Source organism: Phlebotomus papatasi, chromosome 1, assembly GCF_024763615.1.
Source record: "Phlebotomus papatasi isolate M1 chromosome 1, Ppap_2.1, whole genome shotgun sequence".
In the NCBI taxonomy this organism is placed as follows: domain Eukaryota; kingdom Metazoa; phylum Arthropoda; class Insecta; order Diptera; family Psychodidae; genus Phlebotomus; species Phlebotomus papatasi.
In genome coordinates, this window is record NC_077222.1 from 22,261,759 (window position 1) to 22,286,024 (window position 24,266).

Below are 24,266 nucleotides of genomic sequence, written 5' to 3' on the forward strand. Positions count from 1 at the left end.
TTTTGCAAGAAAAATGTTTAACGAACAAAAATAAGGGATTAATTAAGGTCTTGAAAGGGATGGAAATTGACAACCAAAAAATTTCCATAAAAATGACAATATCCTATCACCTTTCATCCGAATTTGTTCATATAGCCGACATATACGCTTTTTAAACCACTCCCAGGGCTAAAAATCTTCTTTTGTTAGAGGCAAAAGTGTGCAATTTTCCGTGTTTGAGTCGGAAAAAATAAGTTTTCTACCGAAATTTGATGTAAAACAATGCTGACTGCTTAGTCTCATCATGTCCTGTTTATTTTTTCGCAAACCAGAATCCCAAGTGACTAAGGGAGTCTTTAGAATACTGGAACAAAAAATTATCAAAAAGAAGCTTTTTGCAGTTTGATGAACAGAAGGTGTTTTACCTAATTTAAGTGGTTTAAAATTATTTTTTCAGACAGAAAACAAGTTAAGTAAGATAAGACCTATCAATTTTTTTATTCGAAAAAAAAAAATAATTTTGTACCACTTAAATTAGGTAAAACACCTTCTGTTCATCAAACTGCAAAAAGCTTCTTTTTGATAATTTTTTGTTCCAGTATTCTAAAGACTCCCTTAGTCACTTGGGATTCTGGTTTGCGAAAAAATAAACAGGACATGATGAGACTAAGCAGTCAGCATTGTTTTACATCAAATTTCGGTAGAAAACTTATTTTTTCCGACTCAAACACGGAAAATTGCACACTTTTGCCTCTAAGGCTGTCTACACACTATGAGCATTTTTTAAAAAAATTCTTTAAAAAATAAACCTAAAAAGGTTTTTAAAAAGAATCGGCTCTACACTAGTGAAAATTTTTGTAAAAAAATGGATTTTTTACAGAAATTTGCCTAGTATGTAAGCAATTTTGTAAAAAAGACCGGCCCATTCTTATTTTTTAAAAATTTTTTTAAAGAATTTTTTTAAAAAATGCTGATATGTGTAGACAGCTTAACAAAAGAAGATTTTTAGCCCTGGGAGTGGTTTAAAAAGCGTATATGTCGGCTATATGAACAAATTCGGATGAAAGGTGATAGGATATTGTCATTTTTATGGAAATTTTTTGGTTGTCAATTTCCATCCCTTTCAAGACCTTAATTAATCCCTTATTTTTGTTCGTTAAACATTTTTCTTGCAAAATTTTAACAAAATTCATGAAAAACTTTATAAAAATGATTCTAATTAGCTCAATAAAGTTATTAATTAGATTACTAAAAGATATTTACCTCGACTGATTGAAAATAAATACCCTGGAGCCAAATTTATTGAGTGGAGCTATAATTATTGCCACCCGAAAATCGCCATTTTGATGAAGGTTCTATCACAGTACTCACAGTTCTAACGGTATGAAATTCAAATGGCAATTTTTCATATCGGTATGAAAGTACCTTCAAATGATTTTTTTATTTTTTTCTAAAAAAATTTTTTTACAAAGTTTTTCCAGTATGAAAAAGTGGAGCTATGATTATTGCCAGCAGTGTATAAGCTTAAGAAAATAGAATATTGCATTGCAGCCTAAACGATTTATGAGGTGTGAGGTGTGTGTCTCGGCTAACTGAAAAATGTTTTAGTGCTATAAAATTGATTTTCATAATTTTTTCGCCGATTTTTCATCTCAATTTGCATTAACTCCATTGAAAATAGTAATTCAGATATAATTATTTATTGCTATTACTTTTTTGGAAATCACATTAAGATGGGCATTAATTAGAAAGATAACAACAATTTTCCATTATAAAATTTTAATGAGTGACAGGAGAAATTTGATAGTGATATGTTTATACACCATTAGAATCCAAAATCGAGAATGCCAAGTTGTTAAAAAAATTTAATATTAATGAAGCATATAATTATTTATTCTATAAATAAATTATGTGAATTCAGTTCTGCATCAGCCCTATTTGCAGTTACTTCTAAAAGAGCATTTGCTATGACAAATTCTTGAGGAATGCCACAAAATTGTCACTTTGAATGTTTCCCTACCCAAAATGGGAGATACTTATCGTACTTTTGCAGATAACTGAAATTCTCGGTGAATTTCACAGTAACTGACCTTCCTCATTTTTGAGGTGTTTTCACTTTACCTGCACATGTTCACTTCTTTTTTTTTTTTTGATTTCTCCACCCAAACCACTTAAATCCCCCTCTCCAGCTTTTACTAAATCCGACCACCAGTCTCTCTCTCTCTCTTGCTTTCAAAGAATTCCAAATATGTACAGAGAGTATCTCGCCCAGGTTTTGGAGGGTGAGATTCATTTTGATGTTGAAGGGGGAAGGGAAGAACCTTTCAATTTCCCCATTGATTTTCACGTTACAATCAATTTTCTTGAAATTTTCAGACATACTCAACTTTTTAGAGAGAGTTCTTGCACTTTAGAAAGATATGGGCAGGGCAGGGGTAGGAAGGCGGGTGTAATTTGATTGATTCTCAAGATTGGAATGTTCCCAATTTTTGCCATCTTCGCAATGAATGATATTCTGCAGAGATTTTTTTTCTGCTTCCATTTTTATTCACTCTCACGGGAGTCATTTGGGGGAGGATGATGTAACGAAGTGCTTTCAAGAAGAAACACGGCATTCTGGAATTTACTGAGTTAATGGATTTTGATGGGATATGTTGGGCAGCTTTAATCTTAAATGGTCGTTTTCTTAAATAAATCAAAATTCTGCCACCACTTGAGAAAATCTCGTCGTTAGAAAAAGTTTTAATATGTTTCTTGGTAGTTCTTTTTATATTTTTGCTCAAAATACAACGATAATTGCTTGGCAGAAAACTTTTCTGAACGTGGGAAGTTCAAGTGTCCACCGCAAGGGGCGCTTTTATTCCAGTGCTCAAAAATAAAAATTATTTAATTTTCTTTATTCTGCATTGAAGAGACATTTCAAGACTCATCTCTTCAAGAATTTACTAAAGAAAATTTCAGTTGGAGTATCGATTTTGGTGTCATATTTTCTAATTTTTTGACATAATAAAAATGTGATATGACGTGTCATAAATTGGATGATATGTTATTAAAAACATTTTAAAATAGGAGGAGAATACATATATACATTCAATATTGTCAGAAATATGTTATGATATGGAATATTACAGAAGAATCTGTATTCGTTCAGGTATGATGATTTAAGCGCCACTGGCGGGGGTTCCGTGAAGTTTGTAAATTAAGTAAAGTTGTAGTAATATTATTACTCTTTTTTCATTAAAATGATTAAAATCAAACCACAAACATTTTGAGAATAAAAAAATAATTTTGAAGTTTCGTAGAGTAAATTAAGCTAATTCAAAGCCTGCTCCAAATGGAAATTTTTCGCTACTCCAAATGGAAACGTAATTGTTTTCATGATAAATACAATACTAAATTATTATATTTATATGTTTTCTATACCACAGTTTCATTATTTAGTTAATTTTGCTCCAAATAAAGCGAAAATCCATTTATATTTACAAATTTTAGAAGTTTTCAAATTATATTTAAAGAATTTTCACTAAGCAGTAACATTCTATAAGAGTCAAGGAGCAAATTTATGTAATTCTCTTCAGAAAAAATATGAACTTAATGTGTTGAATCTTCTGTCAAAGTTAATGCATCTGGAAATGGTTTTGAATTAGGACATTTACCCTAATATATTCAGTTTCAAAGCAAAATGGTTTTTAACAAGACTGTGTAAATCAAAATTTTATCATGATGCCCATACATATTTTTCTATACATTTTTCCTCTATTATTTAATAACACTGCAACAATTTTGATTTTTTTAACTCCTTGAATTCTCATGCTATTTTTTCTATTGTTTTGATAAAATGATTTACGAAAATACTTATAATAATTTTGATTTAATTTTGTTTTTGCGCTTGGAATCTAGACAAAACCGTTTTTGACATTTTCTACTGCTTGAGTGCCTGTATCTTCTATCCTGAACCGATTTGTTTTTTCATAAGGGAATATTCTCATTTTCATATCCGACAATTCTCTAGAACCTATTAAGTTCGTGAAACTGACGCCAGAGGCTGCCCGAGGCGCTGTTGTCTTATATATGTCAGAAACGGTGGCAGTCAAAATCCCGAATGTTCAAAATCATGAAAGGGATGAAATTATATGGAGGAAAATCTATAGAATAATTTCCCAAGACACAGAAGATTTCCCTTTGCCTCCGCAAGCGCAGTTACAATCGTGGGAGTAGCTATGACATTTTTAAAAATTCGGGATTTTGGCTTTCGGGATTTTGGCTTTCGGGACTTTGACCGGGACTCGTTAGAAAACATGGTAAAATCGATTTTTTTCCTAACAATTTTCATTAAATTGGGTAAGTGTGCCAAATTTCGACCAGTTTGCAATTTTAGCCAGCTTGCAATTTCGGCCACTGTTTTGTTCTTCAAATTTCCATTAATTACTTACTTACTTATCCGGCGCTACAACGAGTTACTGGTCCTGGCCTGACTCAGGACCCGTCGCCACTTGAGCCTGTTACGCGCCACTGTTCTCCAATTCCGCACGCCTAATGAGCTGGCGTCCTGGTCCACGCCGTCGGTCCATCTGAGGCTAGGTCGGCCTCGTCTCCTCGAAGTCTAGAGTCCGCCCCTAAAGACTTTCCAGGCTGAGTCGTCCTCATCCTTGCGAACCAGATGACTAGCCCACCGGAGCCTATTGAGGCGAATTTGCTTGACGACAGTTACCTCTCGGTAGCGCTCATACACCTCATGGTTGTATAGGCTCCGGAATCGTCCCTCCTCACATATGGGGCCAAAAATCCGTCGTAGGATCCTCCTCTCAAATGCGGCTAAGAGTTCTCAATTCTGTTTGCTGAGGACCCACGTTTCAGACGAATACGTGAGGACTGGCAGGATCATAGTCCTATACAGCAGTCTTTATGCTAGTCTTTATGCTTAAGTTTCTGGACCGGAAAACTCTTGATAGACTGAAATAGGCCTTGTTGGCTTTCAGCAGCCGTGCGCGGACTTCTGTTGAGATGTTGTTGTCGGCTGTGATTGTTGACCCAAGGTACACGAAGGAGTTGACAACTTCAAAGTTGTGGTCCCCCATCGGGAGCCCTGTTTGACCGATGCTCTCCGTAGATGTTGCCGGAGTTGCTGCTGACGAGGCCACCATGTACTTTGTTTTGCCTTCGTTTATCTGTAGCCCCAGATTTCGTGCCGCATGTTCAATCTGGATGAAGGTCTCTCGTACAGCTCTGGGATTGCGTCCCATAATATCAATATCGTCAGCATAGGCTAGGAGCTGCGTGGACTTATTGAGTATGACCCTCCTCATGCTCACGCCGGAGTCACGGATCGATTTCTCCAGTGCCAGGCTAAAGAGGATGCACGATAGTCCGTCCCCCTGTCTTAGTCCGTTGTTTACGCAAAACTCTCATGACAGTTTAAACTATCGTGAAAATTTATGGATATTCGAAGAATAAAAAATGTGGCCGAAATTGCAAGCTGTCCGAAATTTGGCACACTTACCCTAATGCTTCCGACTCACCTTTTAGATCAGGAAAATTTCATGAAATTAAAACTTCCATATTTGTCATTCTCTAACATGTTTCATGTGTTTATCCCACTTTTTATATTCTTCTTCTTCTTCTCGTGGGAATCACATGAAATTCAATTTGGATTTGAATGTAAAAGAGTGGAATATATGAGTGTAAAAGAGTGGATACGCTTAGAAAAGAAAGAGATAGAAATTGCGATTTTATGTAATTTTTCTTGACTAAGAATTGGGCTGGAAGCATAGAGGGCTGAAACGTCCCTCGTGTCAAACTTAATGCTGTTATTTCAATGAAAAATGAACATATTCTTTAGGTTTTTACTGTTCTTAAATGTCTCTACATAATCGACTTTTTTGTAGAGGTTTTTGTTACGACAGTTTAGTGGTTTTAATACGCCGAGGACTGGAGAAAGTCTAGACAGGAACCAAAATAAAGAAAAGTCGATAATGCAGAAGCACTTGAGAACAGTAAAGTACCATAAAAAACATGTTCATTTTTCATTTTGACAATCATTTTTATCTCAGTTACTGTTGAAGTTTTCGGCATTCTATCTTACAGAAATCTGACGCTTTGAAAGTCCAAAATCTTTATCCAAGAATATAAATCATCTTTTTCAAGTTGAATTAAAATTTTCAAGATTAAATGTTTGTCTCAGAATTTAGGGGATTCACTGAAATATTCATTCGTCTAAAATACAAGAAGTCCAAGAAAATTTTTCATACATAAATTATGCATAAAGAAAAGCTTCATTTTCTGGTTGATTTAGCCTCGTTCTTCCCAAGTAAATTTTAGATATTTGCAATTTATTTTTAAAATAATATTATGGTCAATAAAATTTTGATGGTCAATATGTTTTAGCCTTTAATTGAAATTTATTCCACAAATACGATCTATAATAATTGTTTAGGGGTTATTCAAAATTGCTGTTTTTAATAGCAAATTTATGCGATGCAAACACTTATTCTTCTTTAATAATGTGGTTTCTCTCTGACCGTGTGTAAATTCAATGATTGGGGTTTTGAGGAACTTAAAAAATGCGCGAATATAAATTCTCAATAAATCCCATTAAGGTCGAAATTGATGTCGGGTGAAATGAAAGACAAGATTATGGTTTTTCTTTTCTTTATAAATAAAAATAACTTGACTGAATTGAGACATTTTCCACCCAAAAGCGACAGAGATTGATTAAAAGCGCTTAATTGCGATAATTTGAAGCGAGAAATTCAATGGGACTCTGGCGGAATGATTCACTTTCAAGTTGAATTACAAGATAAAATTTATGTCATCTATTTGGCACACAAAAGTTTAACATCAGCGTACTATGTGGAATTTTCTTAATAAGGGTTGGGGGGATTGGGAAGGGTTTCTTTGAACTCTTGTGGAAGTAATATTTAATGAAAAGAATATTCACATTCTTCGGTTTGGGTTTGAGATTGAAGATGAAGAAGGAAATATTTCTGGCATGGTTTTGTCTTTTTTTTTTGGGAGAAGTTTCTCACATTGTCAGGGCATTTCCTCTCCTCAAGAATTAATGTTCATTTAATAATGTTAGTCTAATTGTGTATGAAACAATTTTAATCATGTGGTATTAGCACGACAGCGTCAATTAATGCAAATTGCAATACATAGTTGCAAATTAATTCATTCATTTACATTTTTATGCAATATTTGATGCTATAATGTTGGTACTTGGCATCGGTGTAAAAGTGATAAATTCCTCTCATTAACTTTCAGTGTTTCTTTCTTCTTCAACTTGTTATTTTTAATTTAAATTCTGTTTTACTTTGGTGTCTTCTTGTGTGCAAAAGGTTCGTGCAACTGGAAAGATGTACGCTTGCAAGAAGTTGGAGAAGAAGAGAATAAAGAAGCGCAAAGGTGAAAGTATGGTGTTGATTGAGAAGCAAATTTTGCAGAAAATCAATTCGCGCTTTGTCGTCAATCTGGCTTATGCTTATGAGACGAAGGATGCTCTATGTCTCGTTCTTACCATTATGAACGGTGGGTAGATATTAACAGTTGACGCAAAAATAATAGAGTCCCCTTGATTACCGTACCCAAAAAACAAAAAGGGCAAAAGGTTCACTCTAACATGACAAAAACTGGTAAAAGTCTTCCTTATAAACGTTTTCTTACCATATTAAAAATAACGTAAAAGAATCGTAATTATTACGTTATTGAACTAATTTTCACAGCAGGAAGATATTGACGTAAATCTTAAGTTAGGGGAATGTAGGCATGGTTTGCACAGAGTGAACCTTCAAACAATGCGAATTTTCTCTTCGTTTGCAAAGAGCTGACTTACCATTTCTCATCTCGTTTCATGAGCTTAATAATTATCTATCTTATGGCTAAGAAGTAACGAACTAGCTCTTTGCAAAATAAGAGAAAAATTGCGTTGTTTGAAAGCTCGCTCTGTGCGAACCATGCCAACATTCCCCTATTTTTACGCCAGGGTTTTATGTCAGAATTCAATTGTTTCACTCGGAAACGCTCCTTTCAACGTTGTGAAGCAAATCTTGCCGTGAGGATAATTGTATTGATGATCATACCAAAATTCAGCTATTTCCAAAGCTTTTAGCTCTGGCTCTGAGCCTTCTTCAACCTCTGATCTTCCAAAAGAGATCAATTCGAACAAAGAAAAGATCCTAGAAGCCTTGAACATTCCAAACATTCCGAATTCGAACAATTCTCAAGAAAAAATACTGGCCAGTTGAAAAAAATTAGATCAACTAAGGATTAGATAGAAAACGGAAAATAGACCTCTCTTGATTTTTACTCTTTAATTCTTCACGACTTCGAGGATGAATGTACTCTTCATCAGGTTTCTAATTGGAAAAAAATTACGTTGCACTGAGATGTTCACCATCCAAAAGCCTGATACAGAATGTGTGATCCTCTGTAAAAATTGTGAAAAAATCCAAGTGAAGTGCAGCAACAAATTTTCCCACTTACGAGATCTTTCTTCCAATTCGAAACCTGATGAAGAGGATATCCATCCCCGAAAAATTATGAAGAATTAAACAGTAAAATTCAAGAGAGGTCTATTTTTCCGTCCACTATCTACTACATCCTATCAGACCAATAATTCATTCAACTGAGAAAAATAATGTCTCCCTATTTTTGCTACAGCCACTGATGAAGGTTCAGAGCCAGAGTCGAAAGCTTTGGGAAAAGTTGATGAGTTTTCTTGGAGAGATTCCATTTCTCGGCGAATTCCCGGCATAATTTTTTGCAACACTTCTTCAGAATATTTACAGATTTTCTTACGGTAAAATTTTCGTAATGGTATCGTAAGTTTGACATTAAGAATTTGACCTAATATTTGTTTTTTGAATTTTCCGTACTAATTCAATTAATAAATTAGTAAAAAATGATCAGTAGAGGTAAAAGTACATGGAAGTTTCCAATCATTTTTCCCGAAAAATAAATATGTTGGGAAGATTCTTACGTATAATCGTCCTGGGTACGATATTTCTGGTTACTGCATATTGGGCAGTATTCTGATAAAAATGGTCAGTAAAAAATATAATAAAAAAACAGGTAATTAAAACGATATGTAAATAAATTAAAAGCATCAAAAAGTGAAATTTTCTTCCTTAGAAAATATCAAAAAGTTATAAACTATCTTTGCAAAAAATAGATTAATGTTTTAAATTTTCTGGCCGTATTTTTTTTTATTTTTTGTCGTCCGACTGTTAATTTATTCACATAGATGAAATTTTCAATAGCTGCAGCTGCATGGGGAGTATTTTGGTAAAAATGGTCAATAGAAATTCAAATTGGGTTAACAAAAAATTGGTTTAGATATTGAGATATTGCTAACCAAATTTATTTTTTGAGAATAACAAATTTGGTCAGTAAAATAATAAGTTCTGTCAGTAAGAAAATCAAACTGGTCAGAACGATCATACGAACCAAATTCTATTGTATGACATGACAATTTTTTTAAGTAATATATTAAATTTGGTCAAATCAGTCAGTAATGTTTCCGCTCTCCGACAAAACTTTTTGATCAGGAAAATTTTGTGAAATCAAAATTCACATCCCGTTCTTTCTCAAACATTTTGAATAAATATATCCCAGTCTTTCACATCCCAAATTCGATTGAACTAAATTGAATTTGGTGTTATGTTAAAAGAAGAAGAAGAAGAAGAGTACGAAAGCATGAGAGAGACTTATGCAAAAGGATTGAGAAAGAAAGGGACAGGAATTTTGATTTCTTGGAATTTTCCCAATTTAAAAGGTGTGCTGAATCCGTAAGTAATAATAAGCCGTAAGTAGTAATAAAAATTCAAATTTGGTCAGTAATGACTCCGGCACACCTTTTAGATCAGAAAAAAGTCAAAATTCACACTCATTTCATTCTTAAAAGTTTTGCATATGTCTATCCTGTTTTTTCGCACTCTTCTTCTTCTTTTTAACATCACATCAAATTAAATTTATTTCAGTCGAATTTCGAATTCGAAAGAGTGGGATAGAGTTATGCAAATCTTTTCAAAAAGAAAGGGAGACACATTTTGATTTCATGAAATTTCACCGATCCAAAAACTGTGCTAGAGTCCTATGAAAACCTATAAGAGACCTATAGATAATTTTCATATAATTATCAATAATTGATAATAAGCTAGCTATTATTTAATAGAAATATGTAAGTCTCTTAGCAAAAATAAAGGAAAATTCACATTATTCGAAAGCATGAACGTTCGAAGGGAGAGCACTTTCCCCTAATGGCTCCGGCACGCCTTTTAGATCAGGAAAATTTCATGAAGTCGAAATAAGGATCCCTTTCTTTCTCACATGTTTTGCATATGTCTATCTCATTCTCTCGGACTCTTCTTCTCTTAAACATCACTCTAAATTCAATTTAGCTCAATCGAATTTGGTATGCGAAAGAATTAGATAGTCATATGCAAAACATGTGAGAAAGAAATGGATTCGAATTTAGACTTCATGAAATTTTCCGGATCTAAAAGGTGTGCCAGAGCCATAACAATAGCCAATTTGGCCAGTAAGAAAATCAAACTGGTCAATTATTAACTGAAAATTAGTGGTAAAAATTTGAAAAAGTACATTCGGTTAATTGTATTTTATTACGTATATTAATACATACGAAAGATATTACGAACCATATTTATGAAAATAAAGAAATTATTTTATCAGTTATTAATTCCAAATTATTAGTAAAACTTTATATATGATCAGTAAAAAATCCGTTTGGTTAGAAAGATATGAACCAAATCTATTTTATGATAGTAATAAAATTTGATCAGTGAAATTGTAAGTTTGACCAGTGAGAAAATCAAACAGGTCAGTTAGTAGTTCAAAATTAGTAGTAAAAATTCAAATTTGGTTAGGGAAAAAATCATTTGGTCGGAAAAAAAATTATTAACCAAATTTATTTTATGGCAATATTGTTAATAAAATAGTAAATTTTAGCATAGCAAATAGCACTTTTTTGCAATAACAAAATTGATAGTAAAAATTAAAATTTGATCAGGGAAAAATTCAATTTCTTTTGAGTAAGAAATCGATTTGGCTCGGTGAAAATATAAAATATCTTGAATTAAAAATCAAAATTGATTGTTTTCTGACCGAAATCGTTATTTCAGCTTGATTTATTTACTAATGGCTCCGGCAAACCTTTTAGATCGGTCAAATTCTGTGTGGGGAATTGGGCTTCATTGAATGGACTGGCTCTAAACCCTAAGAAGTCCCAGGCTATTTTGATATCCAAAAAGCCGTTAGCGGCTCCCCCGGCCCCTCTCACTATCTATGGGCAGCCTATCCCGCTTGTTGAGCGCGCTCGCAATCTGGGTGTTATTTTTAATTCATCGTTCACCTGGTCTGATCACGTGTCTCACATCAACCAGAGGATATATTGCACTCTCCGTACGCTTCGGCGTTTTCGCGAGATTACGCCATTTAATACTCGCTTACTCCTTGTCAGGTCACTCCTCATACCAGTGATAACTTATGGTGCAGAGCTATTCTTTGCAGCCGTCTGTGAGACACTAAGACGCTTGACAGTAACCTTCAATAACTGCGTTAGATATGTTTGTGGGCTGCGCGCTCGTGATCATATCTCTAGGCATCGTAATATTTTGGTGGGTTGTGATCTCCCATCACTCCTCCGTCAGAGAGCGGTTTCATTTCTCTTTCGCTTGATTATTTCAGGAGGGCCGCGTTACTTGGCCTCAATTCTGATTCCTGGGGCCTCGGCCAGGGTGCGGGGACTCTTGGTGCCGAGAGCTCACTCTAACCAGCTATCGCGAACAATTTTTGTTGACGGAGTTGTCTTGTTCAACTCCCTTCCCTTGCATGCCAGATCCTCACTGGCTGGCATTGCTAGATTCTACCAGATCGAGTAGGGCTAATCTTGGATTTCTGATTTTTTTTTTGCCTATTATTTTAAGTCTTTGCTTATAACTTTCTTTTATTCCTCTAATCAAACTATGTAAGAGGGGCGGACCCTATCAGCTTTGATTAAAATAAATAATAATAATAATAATAAATTTCATGAAATCAAAATTCATTTCTCTTTCTTTCCCAAAAGACTCGCATAAGTCTATCTCACTCTTTCGGTCTCAAAATTGGACTGAACCAAATTTAATTTGATGTGATGTTTAAAGGAAGAAGAAGACTGCGAATGAGTAGGATAGGCATATGCTAAACTTTTAAGAAAGAAAGGGGTGTGAATTTTGATTTAAAAAAAAATCCTCTAAATTACATTTTCACGAACCTAATCTATTTTTTGACCAACTGATAATTTTTAGCAAAATACTGATCACTAAAGTTTTTTATATTTCTACCTCGGAAAATTTCCAGATATGAAATTTAGTAATGAACCAATTTTTTTTTAGATCTTTTACATTTATATGAACATTTTTTGCCCCACAGAAATTTTAAACTTTCAATGGATTGACTCTATTATTTTTGCAGCGACTGTATGTGATATTTTGAAGACAATTTCAAGGGTAATTGATTCTCAATTTGATGCTAATGCGTTATATGTTTTCCTTCCCTCTTCCTTCCAAATCTTTTCCGGTTCCCCATCCCTTGCCTTAGGTGGTGACTTAAAGTTTCACATCTACAACATGGGCGGTGAGCCGGGATTTGAACTTCTTCGGGCAAGATTTTATGCTGCTGAAGTTGTTTGTGGTTTGGAGCATCTGCATCAGCAGGGTATTGTGTACCGTGATTGCAAGCCGGAGAATATCCTGCTTGATGATCATGGGCATGTGAGAATCTCTGATTTGGGCCTGGCTGTGGAAATTCCTGAGGGGGAAATGGTGAGGGGGCGCGTGGGAACGGTGGGTTATATGGCGCCTGAGGTGATAGACAACGATAAGTACGCATTTTCGCCGGATTGGTTTAGTTTTGGGTGCTTGCTCTACGAAATGATCGAGGGACAGGCTCCGTTTAGGGCGCGCAAGGAGAAAGTGAAGCGAGAGGAGGTTGATAGGAGAGTTAAAGTGAGTATAAACTACAATTTCAGAGTTGAATTATTTTCTAGATTGAAGATAATGATTTTATGGGAAAATATTGGAGAGTTGATATGATTTTTTTTTGGAATGTTAACACAAATTTGATTTCCAAAACTCCGAGAAATTTTTAATACTTTTCAGGAAATTAAACTTGAAAATTTAAAATCAAAATATTCTAAATAGGGTAGAGTAAGCCATTTCGCCATCTTAAAAGGTTTTATACCCTTGTAATTCTTACAATTTTTGTCGAAATAAAATGAAATTTTCTGTACAGATGCTTTGAAGCATTGTCTCTGTACTAAACCAGAAGACTTTCCGGGAATTTTTGGACATCTAGTTGAAAAAATACATTTACTGCAGCAATGCATGTCTCAGTACTTTTCGCCACTTTGTAAACACTTTTTTGGCACTTGTTTTCAATTGATTTTTAAGAAAGAGCTGCTTTCGAAAAACCCAAAAGTACACGGCACAGTACTTTTCTTATTTAACCACGAACCCAGACAATTATTAGAGTATTTCGAATGATTTTTTGCACGTTTTTCATTTACGAAAAAAAAAAACAATTGAAAATTGTGCCTATTTCAGCTAAATTCCGCGAGGTGCGGCACTTGTCAAATGCTTGGAAAAATTAGTGGCGAAAAGTATTTACACAGCGGAAAAAAGTAAGCTCTTTTAATAAGAGATTGAGTTTCAGTGAAAAATATCAAATACTCTACACCAAAAATACAAAATAATGCAAGATAATTTTCCTTAGTGTTGACAAGATCCTTAAAAACTCCATATTTTTTTGGTAATTGTTCATCTTGTCGAGAATTTTTCTTAATAATTTGCAAATAATCTATTTGACAAAGAACCTGATATTGTTTTCCGATATGTTGGACTAAAGGTCACAAAATAATACTCATTTCGTAGTTCCATAAGCCCATAATTCCCTTAAAAAGTTGTTTTATTTGTAGGTGGCGAAAAAGTGCTTACTGGCAAAAAAGTACTGACTCTACCCTATCTCTGATATTCAGATAGTTATTGATACAAAAGTCGACACGATATAAAAGTGAAAATGTGAGATTTTGACGTCGGAGTGAATTCTGAAAATTGTGGATCATTCAGCAGTGTATGAATTAAAATGATGATGTGAACGGCAAAAACTCAGAAATCTTGCAATATTTGAGAATCTATTTTAAAACTGTCGACGTAACCGCCTTTGTCACCAACTACGGCCTTAAGTTTGCTGATGTACGTAAAATGGCACGCTTTCCAAACGTGGATTTCCGGAATGCTGGCTCATTCACAATGAAGGACTAGCTTAAGCCCATCTACATTGGTATTTTTTTAGTCCTGATCTTAGTCAATAAAATATCCCATACAGAGAATGCCAATGTGTGCACAAAATAAATAACAATTCGATTGGAAGTCGTGTTATAACTGCCAGTATCTTTTACCTAAATTTTCTAAAGAGCACGACATAAGGACTTCTAGGACAATTTTCCGATTCACTTTGACGCTACAGTCCAAAAACCCAGTGAAAAGTTATAATTTGTCATCAGGGAAGTTCATACCCTTGACTTAAGCTCTTGACTTCTGATGATCAACCGAATGTTCAAATTATCGTATGAACTTTCCCTCAAGGAGACACGATCATTTTGCTTATTGGCGATTTGTTAAATTGTAATGATTTTCTCATCAAAGAAGGCGATGCTTGACAACTAGCCTCAAACAGCTAAGCGAGCCTACTTCTTCGCTCTATCGAGCATAACTTTTTTTTTTACATTGTTAGGATTGTGTTGTCTTTGGGATTTCCAAGGCTTCTTTTATGTCCCCTACACACCAGAGAAATTTATGTTCATATTGAAGAGTTTGTCCTACATAAACGTTAGCATTTCCGTCAATTAACATCTTGACTTTAAGGACAATGTTTGGCGATAATGCAGTTTCTTTTGACCTCCACCGTAGCGTTTCGCAATTTTTGTAGTATCCCTGTTTCGAATTCTGTTTTGAAACATAAAAGATTTTAACACAATCAGGTCTTGAAAAGCTCTAAAATAGCCGCTTACGCTTTTCCAGGAAAATATAAAGCAAATACGGTACACCGTTTGAATTCCATAATGTTTTTTAATCGCAAATGCTTTTGTCCTTTGTCTTTTAAATGATATAAACTCAAAATGTACCCGGTTTACATTAAGTTGGTTGCATGTTTTGACCATTTTGAATTAGTTTTTTAAATGAGGCAACAAACTTTTGATTTTTCAAAAATGACTAACTTTTGGAAAACAATTTATTTTTGATATGAAATAAAATTAATTTTTTTTTGAAAAATATAAATAATATCTACGGATTACAGGGAACTCATCTACAAAAAGAAAAATTTGAAAAAGTTTTTTTTTTCTGTAATTTTTTTCACTTGATTTCTCAAACATGCATTAGGCAACAAACTATTGACACCCACTGTATTTGATGTTGTTTATCCGATATTTAACCTTTGCAGAAAATTCCTTGTCGATATCTCTTTCCGATCTCTGATTAAAAGCTTTTGTACTACACAGAATCGGCCAGACAGACGACGACAAAGACGAAAAAAAAAAAACGATTTTTGGCGGGCATGATATTCGTGATCTATTGGTATCAAAATTTGTAAATAAAAAATTTGGCCATGCTCCGACGAGGTCGAAATTTACATCGGACCACAGAGAAATTGTGAAGATTCTTAGCTTAAATTGACGTGCCTAAGCCTTTCTTGAGTTTTTAACTGTATGGTTTGTGTCTTGGCTAATAATTTTCTGACTTTTCTCATCGATAAAGTTTGAAGTGTTATAGCTAGATTTCTCAAGATATAGGCATTGATTTTGATTTTTCTGATTGAATTGTTGTTCAATGCAAACTTATAAAAATCATTATCTTTATCTAGAAATTTTTGATGTTCAGCCTAATTCAACTCTGATTTTAATCAAATTTGTGGGTGTACCTACCCCAAAATTCCACCCTCATTTCACATGATGGTTGTTTATGATCCCCAAAATATTAGGAGGACGCTGAAAAATACTCGCATAAATTTAGTGATGATGCGAAATCCTTATGCCAACAATTACTTATGAAATCTGTGAAGGCACGTCTGGGCTGCCGCAATGGTCGATATGGTGCGCGAGAAGTGAAATTGCATCCCTTCTTCAACATAATCAACTGGAAGCGTCTGGAGGCGGGAATGGTCGATCCGCCTTTTGTGCCTGATGTAAGAAAATCATGTTTTATTGCCTGCTATCTATCTCCACTCTTGTTAAATGTTGTTATATATATATATGCCCTTCAACACAAAAGCTCCACAATGCCAAATATGTACACTATTATATATATCCCCCCAACATCATCACATTGAAAATGCTCCCATTTTGTTCTGTCTTCTTGCAGCCACATGCTGTTTATGCCAAAGATGTGCTTGACATTGAGCAATTTTCCACGGTAAAGGGTGTGAATATTGATGCATCCGATGAGAATTTCTACACAAAATTCAACACTGGCTCCGTGCCCATTTCGTGGCAAAATGAGATGATTGAGACAGAATGTTTTAGGGAGTTGAATGTCTTTGCACCAAATGAAAATCCCACACCAGATTTACTCCTCAATGCACCACCCACTGTTGAGAAGTCCAGTTGTTTTCCATTCAGGAGAAAGGTAAGCCGTCTCTGAATTGTTATTCTCCGTAATGACCATTTATTGAATTTCTGTATTCGTTTATACATCCAAAATAATCTTGGATTTATTACAAATATTTTTGGATTGCATTTTTGAATTTATAAAAAGCAATTTTAAGACAAAAATACACGTTTTCAGCAGGGTCCCAAGTAAATTCTAATTTACCAGAAATTTGCTGCTGTGTCCGTAAAGTAGGCAAAACAAATTTCTCCGTTTTTTTTTGGTACTTAAGTGATCGTAGCTCCGATTCTGCTTAACCGATTTAAATCTTTATAAAGAAAGAATTAAAGGCCTTTGAGTGGCCAACAATTCTTTAGAAGAAGTGAAGTTTGTAAAACAACCACCAGAGGCGCTGAAGTCTAATACATATTTAGGGAAGATCGGGGCAGCTAGCTGGCAAATGTACTTTTTCGCAGCCTGTAGCAAAGATGTTTGAACCAAACCGGTAAATATTTCAGTGAATAGGGGAGGAGTTGATTACTCTGATTAAATAGTAATTTGCTCAATAATCGTTCACTGAGAGAAATCCGAAAAAGTTTGTCGTGTATTGAAATTAGCAAAGTGACGGTAACTGCTATTGTACTAAAATATGTACTAATAACATTCCAGAAATGTTAATTTTACCCTGCATTATTGATCTGAAATCGGTGTAAATATTATGCTTTTTAGGTGTATTATGGGTTAAATGTACCCTTTTTCATGTTAATTTTACCCTTAAAAATGTGTAAAATTAACATTAAAAATGTTGATATATTTTTACACTTAAAAAGTGTTAAAGTTATAAGGAAAAAAGTTAATCGCACCCTCTTTTTTTCTCACTGTTAGAAGGAAACACTACACTGTAACACCCCAATATCTAATTCTCCACATAATTAATTTTACCCCTGACTTTTCTATAAAAAATGGGAAAAAAATCCATTTTTGCATCAAAATAAATAATTAATCAAATGTTTTTACTTAATAAACATTCTAAACAAGACAAATTTAACTGCTCTCCTAACCTAAAATGACTAAAAAGCAGCATATTTTTCTCTAATATTTATTCAACATAAAAAAATTATTTAATTCAAGCTTCAACGTATATAAAAGTGCAACATTTAAATTATATTTTCTAAAAATTTTTATTTAAAAATTTCAAAAAATTAGCCTTTAGGGTCTGATTGTCGGAGACCGTTTAAAAAGAAACTTACTTTTCGGCGGACAAGAAAACGGTGTTTTACAAAGGTGTAGATGAATAAATTTTCTATGAAAATATGTCCTCTAGGTATTTTTTTTCTTCAAATTTACAGAAGCCTGTAATGAAGCGAATTCAAATATGATAATACCCAATGTCTGGTACTATTTTCCCCAGCATTTTTGGGAATAGTCACAAAATTACCTTTTATAAATTGGCTCGATAAACGTATTTCCTTACAAAATAGAGGAAAATTACTTTCACAAAGTTGTAGAGCGGTAAATTTCCTATAAAACTGTGCTAATTAGAAATTTTCTAAGCGCTCGAGTAGCATGTAAAAAAATAAAATATCCATTTTGTGACTTTTTGCACCAGTCTCCCCTATATAAAATCCATTTTTGACGTATTTTACGCCTAGTTTCGTCTTGTTGAATAAATTGTGATCAAGCAGGGGCCCATCAAGCCTAATAAAAAGTGAAGCTATTTTTCACTTTTCATTGAAAAAATTTTGCAGCTATTGCACCGCGACTAACACAAATTTGCTCGTAGTTCTTGTATAATTTTGGCGAACATTATGAAATATGTATTTTTAGATAGCTTTTATTGTACGATTTCGAAATATACCAGACTGAGAGGTCAATTCTCTTTAGGAAAAAACTTGCCAATAATCTTCAGTGCCTATATGCAAAAACGTATGGAAAAATGAAATGTCGAGAGGCCCTTGGATCAAGTAAACATAAAATCCTTCGTTCAAGAACTATTTTAGCTCATATGCTAACAGAAACTATTTTCGTTTTTAATATCAAATAGCCCTGCTCAATCTTGTTCACCAAAAATTATGTTTTTGAAAAAAAAGATTTTCAAAAATCGCCTTTCAATGGCTGAATTTTGAAAATTTTTAAATAAAAAAATCAGAAAGTGTTATACTTTTAAATGGCAAAGAGTTTGAATTATATTATTCTTTTTTGTCGAAAAAAAAATTTAAAGAAAATGTCCTGTTTTTCAATCTTCTTGACCCATGAAACTCCTTAAAGAAAGAAAGTTTGAAGTGATGTCAATAGCTAATAGATAAATTAGCTTTGTAATAAAAAAATGGATGGTCAAATTACTTACAGTTTAGCCAAGAGTTTAACTTAATTTATGCAAGTTTCATCGTGCTACAGACTTGAATAATTTTGCAGCCTTTCTTTAAATTAGACTTCAGATTAGAGGTTTAACCCAGTTTCCGGAGGTCTCCAAAATCCTAAATAACAAGTAATTTCTTTTAGGTTTAATGAATCTTATGGATTGTTTACCCTTGATAGCCAGTCTTAAAACAAAATTTTTCAAGAGAAGTTAGAATTGAAAGAAGTTACACGGGTTTTAAACCTAAGGCTTAGTCATGTGACTTAACTTTTCTAAATACTTTCTTAGTCAAGATTTCTTGGAAAATTTTGACTTATATTTGGATATTAATGATAACTGCTCTTATATTCTAAAAAAAAGCAAGTAAAATTGCTCGTTTTTTAGGATTTTGAAACATTCGAGAACTAGGGTAAACCTCTAATCTGAAGATCGCTCTATATCATATGGCAGAGCCTTAGGGCCTAAATAGATTCAGGCTGATCCTCGAGAGTATTTATCCTGTAAAATTTGGCGGTAAAGATTTTTTTTTACAAATTGCCATACACATTAATTGTCTTAGGATCATCAATTAGAGGTCCCTGGCATAAATTTACTTCACTTAATCCTTTATTTCCAAATTTTACAATCTAAATTTTCTCGAATATCTACCCGATCTGAGGCAATTTCACCTATACATTACATTCGAAAATACACATTTTGGCATAATAAATAGTTATCCAGGATTTGTGCTATATATTGGCTCATACTCGTTTAGCAAATGAGTCTTGAAAAAAAGTTTAATTGTTTAAATCTGCCCCAGCCTCTCCTACTGTTGAATCATTTCTAAAGGCCTAAAAATAGACTCAATCTGATCCTGGAGATTATTTAATCTGTAAACTTTGGCTGATTCTTCAACTCTCAGTGCATGATCTTCTGGGCTAATTCTTACAAACCTGAGTCTATTAAGGGCTTCAGAACAATTTTTCAAGGTCAAGGTTTAAAAATGCTCCATAGAGCGTATTTCTGAACCGATTTGGATGATTTTAGATTCTTTGGAAAGGTCTTGGAATATCTGACAAGTCTGAACTGGTTCTAATCGAGTTTGAACCGTTTTTAATCAATTTTGTAGTAAAATTTGTTAAATTAATTAGATTTTTAATTGTGTTTTTACCTTGTTATTATTCGACAGAGCCAAGAAACTTTATTAGAATTTTGTATGGCTCATAGTACACCCACTAGAATTGATTTTATTAAAGGGATTCAATGGAGTTCGGAAAATAAATAGATTTTCTTGGAAAAGGAAAATGTTTAAAGAAAAATCTATCTTGTTCCAAAATACCCCTGTCCAAGCAACCCCTCACTCCCCTAATATCTTTTTATTATTTTCTGTGTCTAATGATACTGTTGTTTTTATTACAATTTTATTATAATTCGATAAGTCACTGAGTTTCCTTGCCACTGTATAAACTCTGGCACTCTGGCTAAAACAATCTTTGTTCATTAAATGCAGCTCATTGCAGTTGACTCGACATACGACGCTCTAATTGATTTATTTGCTCGTTTCTTTTATTGCAAAATTCATGTATATTTGAGATTCAGATTAAATCACTCTCAAGTGTTTTTTTTTTGCTTCCTTTCTTCTGCGTCTCCTCAACCTTCCACAGAATTCCGAACATTTTGTCGCAAGAAGTGCGCTACTGTTAAACTCTGCACACAGACTGTTAATTGTGCAATCACTTTGAAGGTAATTTGTGTGTCAGAAATGCTGCAGAAAATTATTTTTTCCCCCTTAATTCAATATTCCTCCAAAGAGGAGTTCAAATAAAATTTTGCAGTTGTAGAAAATAAATGAAAAAGAAAAAGAAGAAAAACTATTTAGTTGTGGTCACTTTGGAAATCAATCTGATGTGAAACATTTTCCATGTTTTATTCATGAAATGTTTCCGAACGATTTCATGCTCAGTATCTCATTTGCACTTTCCTTCAGAGAAGCCTCACACATAAACTTCGCACTGTCCCAAGAGATTGAAAGAGAGAGAGAGGCTCAAAGAAGTTGGGATTTATTTTAGAGTGAATTGAAACATTTGTTGAACTCCTCTAAATATAGTTGCAATCACTTTGATAGACTGGCAAAAAGCAATAATATTGAGTGATAAAATTTTATTGGTAAAAGTTATCGGTTGTTAGATTTTGTTTGATAACAATGTCAAGCATTTGGCATTGCATAAAATTTTACAATGTTTTAAAAAAAAGCAAAACGCATTGAATAACTTTATTATTTGCGGATATAATAAAGTTATATTTATACTTTGAAGACAATTGTATCACATCAAAAATCAGACCATTTTTTTATGTCACATTTTATTGCCAGTTTGATCTATTTATTTATGCCATTTAGTAACAAATATTGGCAGTTTTTTTTCAATGGTATGATTTTTATAGCAAATTAATTACAGATAAAAATATTTGCAATTACAAAATTGTCGCACGTTATGGCACACACAGAATCGTTTTAGTTTTATAAATACATTTTTTTTAAGCTGGAAAAATAGCAGGAGCATGCAAAAAAATGAAAACTTTTGTTTACCGGTATTATTGATTTATATCGGGTTAAAACAAATTGAGAATTAGTCAGGAATTCCAAGACCTTTCCAACGAACTCAAATTTATTCCAATCGATTGAGAAATACGCTTTCTAGAGCCCTTTTAAATTTTGACCTTGAAAAATCGTTGTTAACCCTTTAAGGACAAGACGCTTTTTACTAACCGATATTCAACAGTAAAAATGAAACTAATTAACAAAGAGAATGAAACGTTTTATTTCAAACCTTAGAAAATCCAAAAGAAGCAGATTCGGGGTTTTCTAATGGGCAATTGGAATCTCTAGAGCTCATAACATTTAAGAACGTTTTATGAAAAGATCAATGAATGATAATCTCGTTAAAAAAATTATTATGTATAGTAATTGTAGCCCCAAGATGTTTTTGCTTAAAAATGGAAATTAAAAAGAAATAAAAATAGCTCATAGAAAATACCTCGACATTTGTAAAAAATGTCCTAGATCTCTAAAACCTTCTTTTAATATTTACGATTATGTACAAATATTATTAAAAAAATAACTTTAGTTATTCAGAAAAAATCAAGGGGTAAACTCATTTCGATGAACTCGAACTAATCTGGAGTAGAATTCTGTAACGCTCTGGCAATGCCATATGAAAAATTGGGTTTGAGTCTCAGGAGAGCTTTTTCGAAAATGCGATTCTGTAGCCGTGACATTGCCATTTCATCTCACGTGACATTGTCAGAAGTCACATATTTGAGATTTCTGGCAATTCAAATGGCAATGAATGTTGTTAAACAAATTAACCAAGACAGACTTTATTTGCATAATATCACTAAGTAAAGGCATTTCATTAAAAATTCAATGAATTGCATTTTCGAACTCATATGATATGACAAGAAAAAAAGCTCGATTGGCATTGTCAGGTTTCGAACTCACGCGTGAGAATGCCACGAAAATTACAGAATTCCCCTACTGGTCAGGAAATCCACGGGAAACCTCAGGAACCCATACATTTTGCTAAAGAATCCACGGGGAATCGGATCCATACATTTTACAGGGAATTCACGGGAATCTAGGGAACTTATATGTATATTTTTTAGGGAACTCACGGGGAACCTCCCATTTTTCATGGAACTCTCAAGGAACCCGGAGTCCATACAACTTTCAGGGAACTCTCAAGAAGCCCAGGGTACCTATATATTTTTCAGGGAACTCACGGAGAAACTTACATTTTTCATGGAATTTTCAAGGAACCTAGGTCCCATACAATTATCAGCCAACTCTGATGGAAAGCATGGGCACTTTCCCCTACAGCAACGCCTCAGGTCTTGGTTTTTAGAAACTTTACTAGTTCTAGAAAATTATCGGTCCCGTAAAGACCTTTAACTTCTTCTTTGTGAAGATTTAAATCGGTTTAGTAGAATCTGAGCTGTTTTAACCAAGGGGGAGATATTTGGGTGAAAATGTGTACACCACTTCCAAGCACTTCCACGATTTGTATGGAAGAGCCCTTCGCACTTCCAGAACTTCGCAACACTCTCGAAAATGCTGCAATACTTCCAGCACTTCTTGCACTTCTTATACTTAGAAATGAATAATTTATTTATTATGATGAAAAATCTAATTAAGGAAATTCTAAAAAAAATCTCAAGAAATTTATTTTTACACATATTTTTTTAAAATTTTGCTTATATTTTGAATTTATTGCGCCAGGTATTCTTGCATACTTTCAATATTTTAATATTATCTGCGTTTTACGAAGGGGTATCAAAATATTTTGAATTTTCCTAAAAGGCTGTGAAGCTACTTTTGGAAAAATACGTATTGTCGTTTGACTATGCTGGAAAGTCTGTAAGAGTTCAAAAGTACGAGTGCAACAACTAATTCAACACTTCAGACGTATCTTCACATTTTATTGAGCTTGATTCTCCTCTCTGGTTTCAAAATCCTTTCTAATTAAAACATTTTGCACTCTTGGGCAAAGTTTTAGATAATTGCTAATCAACTTTTGCAACAAACTTGGCTATTTTTCCCGGGATCTTTTTCGCTATTGTTGTATTAGATCAATTCCTCATCACCTGTCGCCAATCGTTCCGCAAAAAAAAAATTTATCGCAACATATCAGGAGAAAAATGGTCACAATCATAAAGTTATGCTTTTCCCTTTGAATGAAAGAATGTGGCACCTACGTGCCGAGCTTTTAAACACATTCAAGATTTTCTAAAAAACGAAATACGATTTAATTATTGTTTTCCAACATTTTAACAGTTTCTTCAATTGCTATCCACAAATTTTCTTCTACTAGGATTCTCACAATATTGGCATCAATATTAGAGACCCTTTAAAATGAAATTGATATTTCGAAGAATAAATCCCTACTTCTAAATTTTCAAAGCCACTTTTCAATAATCCTTAGAGCAAGGACGAAATCTAAATAAACCCCCAAAATGTTTCTTTAATGGATGTACATCACTTAGACCTTTCCAAAACTAGTCTAGCATTACATATTACAAATGCACCTTTTCGTTCCTCATTTTGTAATAGTCCTCAAAAACACAAATCTACTTTTTTAAAGAATACTTTTGGCATCGAAGAGATAGGGTGAAAGGAACGTCTATTGACACTTTAAGAACTCGTGTCAGCACCTATTGACACCCCACTCTGTACCATTTTGGATATGAAATTTGAACATCTCTGTTTATAGTAAAAGGTATTTTACAGAAAAAAACGTTATATTAGCCGTACTCACTAT

The 24,266-nt window shown here is 33.6% G+C and overlaps 1 protein-coding gene across 2 annotated transcripts in view; it reads left to right on the forward strand.

Annotated features, from left to right (window-relative positions):
• LOC129798188 (G protein-coupled receptor kinase 2) overlaps positions 1–24,266 on the forward strand; it is a 70,620-nt gene that overhangs the window by 38,420 nt on the left and 7,934 nt on the right. For both annotated transcript variants that reach the window (XR_008751390.1, XM_055841212.1), the window contains exons 7-10: positions 7,314–7,503; positions 12,571–12,977; positions 16,009–16,212; positions 16,389–16,652. Coding sequence is in view for 1 of the 2 variants with exons in the window: in XM_055841212.1 (XP_055697187.1) it covers positions 7,314–7,503; positions 12,571–12,977; positions 16,009–16,212; positions 16,389–16,652 (1,065 nt within the window). In the remaining variant the exon portion in view is untranslated. The remainder of the gene's footprint in view (positions 1–7,313; positions 7,504–12,570; positions 12,978–16,008; positions 16,213–16,388; positions 16,653–24,266) is intronic.